We start from the raw sequence: 9,351 nt of genomic DNA on the forward strand, positions 1-9,351 counted from the left end.
TTTATTCCCTCTTTTTATTTGTTACTGAAAATGTCCCAGAGGCCATTTGATGAGAGGGGAAAGCAGGCTGCAAGAAACCAAAAGGGGGAGTCTTGTTGTTCAACCCAGCTGTAGTATCAAAGCCTGCGCACAGAATAGTCTTTCAGAGAACCTCATGTTTCCCAGGAGATGTCATCTTGTTTCAGGCTGTTTCTGAACTTCTGGGTCTCTCTGAGAAGCTGCAGGTTGTTGTGAGGGTCCCCACCTTTCTTTCCTTTCTGCTTAGCCTTAACAGGAGAAGGAACAGGTGGCTTGATCCCACTCAACTTCTTGGCTGTGTGTTCCTCAGAGCCTGGCTGGCTTTGGGTCAATTTATGGACCTGTGCAGGAGCCGAAGACACAAAACATTACAACACCTACCCTACCTAAACAATCAGTGATGGATATAAGCTGACACTACATACAGACCCAGGACTTTCTGTTGGCATACAGATCTTTTATACATATATATATACATACATACATCTATAAAGTTCTTTAATGAGGTAAGAAATTGTGCTTTTGACCATCTTTACAAACGTTCCTCTGGATTGTTTTGAGCATCAAGTTCACATACCGTCTGCTGGTATTTGCGGAGTTTAGTGATCTGAGCACCCTTCTCTTCCATCCTGGACACCAACCTCTCCAGTTCTCTCTGCAGATCCTGCCTCTGTTCGCGTTGTTGGGTTGCATCTATCTGACCCACCAACTCCTGATGCTCACTGACAAAAACAAACAAACAAAAAAAACCCCACAGACACAGATTACTAAATGTGTAAAAGAAAAACAAAATAATTTTAAAATAAAAGCTTACTGACAAGCTCATTTGTCCTAACTCGTCCTGCAGAGCCAAGAGCAGGTCAGACAGCGAGCCCAATGACTGAGCTGCTTGTTCGCGTTCCCTGTCAGGTTTGTGAGAAGTGGTGCAAGATTGAGAAAAGTCCTTCTGGAGGCTTTTTTTGGCTCCACAACCAGACCTGTGCAAAGAGCTCAGTCGTTCACACAGCTGGGGCTGATGGTGCTTCATCATGTGAAGTATACTTTGTATGTTGGCGTGGACTGAATGGCTTGGGCTTGTCGACTGTGACAGGTAGGAGAAATCAAAATCAATCAAAGGGATTTAAAAAAGGCAAAGGAGTTAATACTTGGTTTTTCGAATTAGTGCAGAGCACCAGACCTGACTTACCGTTCCTGCAACAAAGGGCATTTGTTTATGCCTTGGGCCGCTTGGTGATGCCAGCTCTTTCTGTCTGGACGTTTTCTGAGGTAGAAGACAGCTGTTATCACTATTATGTGCAAACAAATATTTTCCTCATCAACTAAATACAGGCAGTTAATTAGTTTCATCAGTAAGAAAAGCACCTTTGTGGTCTTTTTTGTTTTCTTCTTTGGCTTTATCTCTTCAGAAGATGGCAAAGACAATCGAAGGTTGATGTCCAACTCCTTCTGCAGCTGTGGACAGGAATAGCATGCTTAAAGATTCTTTGTTGGCATTTTACCATTATTAGACAATGAGTTTTATGTAACTCACTAGAGATCATTTAAAGGGAACTAAAAGTAATGGAATTTCTATATAATAATACAAAAATGTAAAAATCATTGCTTATTTTTCTGCATTTATTGTAAAATATGTGTATGTTGGATAAGGATAATTAAAAAACAAAGTGAAAATGTGTATTCTTATGTGATTGTTGCTTCACAGAGCTGATCCAAAAAGTGAAGTGCACATGGACTCACCTCGTCTGCTTTCTCCTGCAAAAGTTTACGCTCATGCTCTTCTTTCAATAGTTTTTGCTCCAGAATGGCAAGCTTAGTCTGAAAGCAAAATTGCTTTAAAAAAAATGATCTCATCATTCAGCTTGTGAGGATTAGCATTTAGACTAATCAATTGGAAAACTGTGAATTACCTCTGCCCGAGTTTGGGTCTTGCTCAGTTTGAGACACTCTGATTCAAGCTTTTCCAGCTTCTCCCGCTGAAATTCGGTGTTTGAGCTGCTTGGCTGCGGGTTCTGCAGTGAAGCCTGGTGGGGAGGTAAACATTTATGTCACTTACAGTACATACAGAAACGCTTGGGTGTACTGGAACACAGATGACGAATGGGATTAGGATATAATCATTGCTTTTTATCTTTTTGGGAAAGAGTTCATTCAATTTTATTTAAAATATATCAAGCCTGTTTTCTAGACTACAGTTTCCATATATCATATTAGCCTTATAGTTAGGGTCTACTTTTAAAAGAAAAATTTGTAAATTAATTTTGTTTCTTTCAATTTGTAGCATTTTGGACTACCTGATTCTCCATGAGAGCAGTCCTCTCTTTCTTAGCGTTTTCAACCATCTTCCTCATGTAGTCCAGCTGCTTCTCAAGAACCTTACACCGAGCCTCTGCAGACTGCAGCTTTGAGTCCAGCTCTGTTATCATAAACACAACCAGAACTATTGAATAGCATCTACAGAAAATAACAGTGGCCTCTCCCTTTTGCACCGACCATCACTTACCTTTCCTTCCATTGTTATCTGTCTCAGGAAGGCTGGCTGCTGGTTGGCTGAGCACTCTGTAAGATGCTTCAACCTGTTCACGACTCTGACACGCATCATGGGAGAACTGCTGGTAGCTCTTCTCTGCTTGCTTCCTTTCCAGCTCCAACTTCCTGATTTTCTCCTGGAGGGTCTTCAGGGCATCAACAACAGCTAAAGAAGCGAGAAAACAGAAAAGCATAAAGTGGGCATAACAAAAGCATTGTGTGAGACAAGAAGCTTGACATAACGGCTGTGCCATACCTCTGCTATCAATATTAGGTTTGGTCTGAGACACCCAAGGGCCAGTCATCTGTGGGTCCATGCTGATGGATGAGCGTGTGGAAAGCTCCAGCTGTGTTGACATTGGTAGAATCCGGTCTGGAGGCTGGTAATAGCTCCCAATGTAACTGTTTTTGGAGGGTGAGTCTAAAATCTACAGACATGAAGAGGAGGAGGTTGCTTGAAACTGTAAAGCTGATGATACACGGGGCAACTGAGCAATATTGCTGGGCAATCTCGCTGGTGGCAAGTCCGACTATGTTTTGAACGGATAGCGGCGGGGCGGGCCAGGAGGCGGAATGATGGGGGAAGGGCATTACGGTAGTAATCTTTACTCATTAACATTATCATCAGCTTTAGAAGACTGCAATTAATGATTATTTTCGTTAGCAATTAATTGCTTAAGCTGATGATACACAGAGCAACGGTGCAGGGCAACATTGCCGTCAATGGTAATGATTACTAAATTACCGTAATCCCCTTCCAACTCCACCACTCCGCCACAAACTCAAAACATAGTCGGACTTGCCACTAGCAAGATTGCCCAACAACATTGCTCAAAAAGTTGCCCCGTGTATCATCAGCTTTAGTCTATTAAATTAAAGACCATATTAATAAAATGCCCCTGCAAGATCACTATGGACTAACTAACTGATTAATCGGCCAATCGTTAAACACTGTACTATCCTTCAGTGCACAAGCAACAAGAAAGCTATTTTCCAAAGAAACCCACCTCCTGAATGACTCGAGGATTTTAAAATCACTAACGGTAACGTAGGGAAGCGAAAACTAACCGACTTATTTACGTTACAAACATTAAGACAAATTGTTTTCGTTTCGCAAATGCAGTAAGGAACGCCCTTTGCGTAGGTCTTCGCGAAACTTAAACTAGAAAAACGTAACAACACCAACAGAAAAGCGTCTTCAGATAACAACAAAGTAAACAACGCTAAAGCTAATGCGTTAGCCACATTCACAGCTAACGGCTGATTAGCGACTGTTACCTGATCGTAATGAGTCTCCATACTGCGGCACAGAAACGAATCATATGTTTGTATCTATTATTCCCGGACTGCTTGTATAAGTTGTGTAAATGATTATTTTGTAGTTAGGATAATCGATTTCTTCAAGAGACTCGGTTGTCCTGTCACTCCCAGTCAGTCCGGACTTTTTAAATTTCCCTCCTCTTTACCGCCCTCATCACTAGTTCCGCCTGCTCACTGTTTTCTCCTCCACATCCCCACTGTGATCCAGACCTTTCACTGTAGTTCAAGATAAACTCGCATCTGATAAAATCAAAGTTTAGATTTAAGGGATATTTAATCAGGGAAAAGTACTCAAATTGCCTTCCACATTTCTGCTTCTCCCTTAAAACAACCTAAGCCTACACCCACTCTAAACTGGGTTTAACAAGATATACATTTAGCTGACAATTTTATCCAAAGCGACTTACAATTACTATACATGTCAGAGGTCGCACGCCTCTGGAGCAAGGGGTTAAGTGTCTTACTCAGGGACACAATGGTGGATGTCTTACAGTGGGAATTGAACCCAGGTCTCCCACACCAAAGGCAAGCTTCTTATCTATGCGCTATCACCAACCCCCAAGATAAAATATTCAAATATTGAAAAATTTAAAATGACATGTTCTAAAACATTTATACATACATACATGTTGGCTATGTCTCATACGGGTGCTTATTTACAACCCTAAACTGTTTTAGATTACATGCTGTGAATACTCACTGCATTAAAATCTAAAACCTCACAGAACTGTTGTCAGAAATGGGAAGCTGAAGGACTGTAGCCAGGATTTTAGAACTATTAAGGGTCATAAGTCCTGCATGCATTTTTTATGGATCAGAAGTATTTTTGAATGCTTTGGTTAGAACAGTGGCAGGCTAACATTTAGAGTATTTGATCATTTCCAGACACATTACAGAAAAAGAAACCAAAGCCCTTATTTTTTCAAAATCGGTGCATGTAAGTGAAGAAACCAGGCTCCTTAAGGGTGACACATATTTTTGTTATGTTACCATTTTCCTTTAACAGCTTCTCCCAAAATACATTGGCATGGACTCAAAGTCCTCAGTGGTAGCTATGGCCTTGATCGACGTAATTTAAGAAAGGACCCCTCATGGTCTGCATAATGAAAAGTTATAGTACATTGTATTATGTGGAGACATGCCGACTTTCAATTAATTATACAATTGTTGAAGCCATTTCTCTGATCACTTATACTATTGTAGGTTAGTTAGTGTGTTTAGCCAGTAAATCAATCACCCTGTAAACATTTGCACAGCAGTATGGAAATATCCTGCTACAGCGTGACAGGTGTGCTGCACTGAGATAAAGAAAGTATTTTCTGAAAAACTTGTTTTGGTATTTGTGTTTCCTCCTGTTTCATGATTCCACATTTGTGTATCTTATGTAATTGTTTTTTTGTTAGGGACAACACCTTTGTGCCTAACACAGACAGACATTAAATGGCACAACGAAATCCAGTTTTAACTTCTTTTAGACATTGTTGACATTGATATTTGTGTAGTGTGTGGTTTGGCATTTTAGTTAAATACAAATAAGGTTTAATACAACACAAATCAGTCTCTCTTCTGCCTGTCTTTAGTCATTTCTGATAAACAAGAAAAAGGGGGGCTGCTGCTGACGAAATGTATGATGGGAGATGTAGTTCTGAAGAGAGACACACCAAACCACATACCGAAGGAACAGAATTCAACTCCCATGAAACCTTCCCCCGCAAGCTTGGCAACTAGCCTTCAACCAATCAGTTGTCAGAATTCATGCGGCACCGCCCAAAAGTGCCCACCGACTACTCTTATTGGCCAACCTGTTCTGTCAATCAAATGTTTACCCTCAAGTCTTTACCTTTACCGTTTCTTCCTTGGGACTAACGTTACTGGTCAGTGCTGTCAAGGCGTCCCGTAGGAGAAGACCTGCACCAAAGAATGTGGATAAAGTGAGTATTTGACAGTGACACTTTTTTGTTTGTTGCTCCACAGTGAATGGTTTGTGTGCAGGAATGTTGTTTTCGTCGCGGTTGTGTTGTACTTTACTGCTGTCTTTGTTAACGGGCAGCTTGAAAGCCTTGACACGAAAGGAAGGCATGGAGAGATTGAATGGAGCTAACTGACAAGTTGCGTATTTGCACATATTTATTCATTATGACTAAAAGTCATTAACCATAATCCAGCGTCAGTTCATTATCGTTGGCAAAAGTTATAAATGGCAATAACCCTTTAATTGCCAGATTATGATGGCTTGTAACATCAGTAAAGATTTTTTTTTCCAAGTTGGTAACAGACCAGATGTCATAAATCCCACTGTTATTGGCTTTTTGAGGCTAATACCGATGTTGATATTTATATTAACAAATACATATATTGGCCGATATATATTTTTTTTCTTACATAAACGCATAACGGTTTGATAAAAATCACTTAAATTTTGTCAGCCATCAGTCTGAGATTTTTCCTTATCATTCATACCATGTTAGCTATTACCTTTTGATATCAAAGTGATAGCAATGTATTAGGCCATTGTGGGCATTAAATAAATGATAATGACTTCTTTGAAGCAATGTTGGACTATTAGGACTTTTTACATCATTGATTAGTCAGGTATTTAATTTGGTGAATTATGTCCTGTCTGGTTATTTTATCCATAAACAGTTTCTCATGTGAAAATGTACTTTGTAAGTTACGATGAAAATACTTATACTTATGTGCATAAATATATACATACAGATGTACATACAGGACTTATACATATTGCTGCTTTTACTGATCAGACAATTTGCAGTTGAAAAATAAACTAGGCTAGTGCTCCCTGGTATACACAGCATGTCATTGCAATTTGCAACACTATTTCTAAATTACAGCAAACACATTTTTTACATTTTTGTACTTCAATATCTTGTTATTTAGCAGATGACTTAGGCAAATATGAGGTAATAGTATCACCTGGCCGATTTATCAGTCAGGCTCTAATTCCTGCAATGCTGTCTGATACTGAATGACATTATAGGTGCATGCCCACCCAAGGTTCCCCATTAGAATAACATTAAAAAGATTGTTAAAGGTTGTTTTGATGCTGTGATGTAAACATTTATGTTATTTGCTGTGTAGCCTGTTATAAGACAGTGCAAACGTTAGTCCTACATCAAATGATGGAAGTGCAGGACCAGGAGTCTCTGGGGAGATGGGTCGGGCTGGGCAGCCGGGATACCATCTCCAGAACTGAAGCCATGGAGAACATCCGCCAGGAGGTCATGAGGAAAGCAGAGGCCATCGGACCCATACCGTCATCGGCCCTGTCACCCTCAGCCTCTGGAAGCCCTCCCAACAGTGACCTGAATGATATCCTGACTCACCTTCTCATGCTGTCCAAACGGTGTCCCTTTGAAGATGTCAGGGAGCGATGCATTCGGCTTCTACAGGCCGTCCAGGTAGGAGATTCATACAGCTTATAATGAGACCCTGGTAGGCTTTTTGTTCTTTGCACTAAGCTGCACCAGGCTGTCATATGTCCTCCCATACTAGTGCTTATGGTATTGTTCTGCTGCCAGCTGCTCCTCTCTTCACCTCATTCATTGTGGCTGAATCAGAGTCATCAAGACTCAATGTGTGTTTTGTCATGGATGACATTCTTTGACACGATGAGACACCATAAACTCAACATTTAAACACTACAAGAGCCAAGGATTTTCCAATCCAACACTTCAACCACATGCATACACAAAAAAGAGCGAGTGAAGAATTAGCAGAAGCAGTTTTAGTGGTACAGATCTTCTCAATAAATTATACTGTAATGTTTAGAGGACACACATTTTGACAGACAAAAATTCTGCTTTCATCTTTAAGACATGATGACTTTACTTGTCGGTGAAGGTGAGTGAAAGAAAAGTAATACTGTCAACAGGGGCTCATTGTGCATTGGGAAAATTCGGGTGAAAAACTTGTTTGTTTATAAAAAGCCCATTGCAGTTTAATTAAAAATATCTGCAATAATTACTTGATTATTAGTCAAACTATAACCTAATTTAATCTGCCATCACCGAAATGCACATGGTTAGGGTTTTTGAAAGGCTGCTATACAAATAGGTATTTCTTTGCCTTATATCATAAATTTCACATTTCATTTAGCTGATGTTCGAATGCCTTACAATTAATATAACAGCAGGATAAACTTACTTACTTAATCACCTTAATTGCCAGCAATCAACAGTAATTAGTTTAACAGTTTCTCCATCCTGAACTCAGACTAAATTAGTACATGTGATGCTCCAACTGTGATTATACAATATACATTGTGAATAACTAATAATAGTTAGGTTAGATTGGGAACAGTTGGAACAGTTAATATGGATTGTCACAATTGTCATGCAGTATTTAACATTTATTTAAAGTAGCTGTATAGTACCTGTATTCATGTTATTCATGTTATTCATTTAAATTCTTTCAGCCTTATTTTATGATTTCTGATCTCTACTAACACTAATACAATTCTTATGAAGTGGGCAAGACTTAAAATCAATGTATTTTCACTGTTAATATTTTGGATGATTAATGTTGGTTTTGGATTTATTATATTTTATCAGTCAAAACTGTCATTTACTTGCAGAGAACAAAATACTGGTTATTGGCTCAAGCATGGTGTTAACTGCGACCTGTTCCACTTAGTGAGTCCTCTAATAACAAACAAAACTAAGCCGGACATCTTTCGATGGTCTGCATGTTGTTAGTCTGAGGAAATAAACTGTTTGGCAGTGGCATTAATTCTTGTTTGTGTGGAAGTGTTTTTGGAAGATGGAGAAGAGGGGCAGAGGCAGATGAGAGAGAGAGAAAGCTGCTTTGTGGATTTACCATTGCACCACAGTACACACAGTCTGGTATTTCTGAATTATGCTAAGCTGCATTTGCTGTGGGCTTGCCAAAGGTTGCATCTATGAGCCCAATGTGGCAGCCCATGTCGATCTGGTCCCACGGCTGGGGACTCCCCTTGACCAATACACACACTCACACCTTTCTCATGTTGTCAGGGATGGAAGGGCGTAAGAGAGGGGGGCTCAGGCTCAGACAGACCTCTAATTCCACTCATATCCGCTGATTAAAGACAAAATCTTCTGAAGCACAGACAGTCTTTCCTCATGGCAACCCCCTCTCCTAAAGAACAGGAAAGCCTCCTGCTTGGTGAGAATAATATCTTCTAATACCCTCATGGCTTGCAATAATTTGGCCTGGGCAATCATTTTCTACTTTGTTGCCCTATTGTGTATATTCATAGTATATTTTGTACATTTCATCAACTGTGAAAGTATGTCCAATAATAATTTTAAAAAGGAATAATTATGTCCATGTCCATGAGAAGAGTGTGGCATGAAAAAATCCAATTCCAGGCACTCATGAGGATGGTTAAAAATAGAAAGCCTTTAATAATATGTGCTGGTACATTAAAACATATGCCAATGCATTTAAGCACACTTCCACAAACTTAAAGCAATAGTGTGACATATT

The 9,351-nt window shown here is 39.7% G+C and overlaps 2 protein-coding genes across 4 annotated transcripts in view; one reads left to right on the forward strand and one right to left on the reverse strand.

Moving 5' to 3' along the window:
* On the reverse strand, window positions 1-4,027 carry cep57l1 (centrosomal protein 57, like 1). 3 transcript variants are annotated; one of them, XM_046061249.1, is made up of 11 exons: window positions 3,823-4,027; window positions 2,801-2,972; window positions 2,519-2,710; window positions 2,310-2,431; window positions 1,926-2,039; window positions 1,756-1,848; window positions 1,381-1,470; window positions 1,205-1,279; window positions 837-1,099; window positions 596-740; window positions 1-359 (listed from the first exon to the last, which is right to left on the reverse strand). In XM_046061249.1, the coding sequence occupies exons 1-11, from the start codon at window positions 3,841-3,843 to the stop codon at window positions 153-155; spliced, it is 1,494 nt and encodes a 497-aa protein (XP_045917205.1). In that variant the 5' UTR covers window positions 3,844-4,027; the 3' UTR covers window positions 1-152. The 3 variants fall into 3 exon arrangements, with proteins under 3 accessions (XP_045917205.1, XP_045917206.1, XP_045917207.1); XM_046061250.1 differs by having other exon boundaries at window positions 1,756-1,833; window positions 3,823-4,025; XM_046061251.1 differs by lacking the exon at window positions 3,823-4,027 and adding an exon at window positions 3,552-3,744.
* Window positions 4,028-5,660: 1,633 nt separating this feature from the next.
* The window catches only part of sesn1 (sestrin 1), a 57,050-nt gene continuing 53,359 nt past the window's right edge, over window positions 5,661-9,351 (forward strand). The window contains exons 1-2 of the mRNA XM_046061246.1: window positions 5,661-5,795; window positions 6,964-7,283. Coding sequence (XP_045917202.1) covers window positions 7,002-7,283 — 282 coding nt within the window. The 5' untranslated portion in view covers window positions 5,661-5,795; window positions 6,964-7,001. The remainder of the gene's footprint in view (window positions 5,796-6,963; window positions 7,284-9,351) is intronic.

The sequence above is a fragment of the Micropterus dolomieu genome, linkage group LG10 (assembly GCF_021292245.1).
Source record: "Micropterus dolomieu isolate WLL.071019.BEF.003 ecotype Adirondacks linkage group LG10, ASM2129224v1, whole genome shotgun sequence".
Taxonomy (NCBI): Eukaryota; Metazoa; Chordata; class Actinopteri; order Centrarchiformes; family Centrarchidae; genus Micropterus; species Micropterus dolomieu.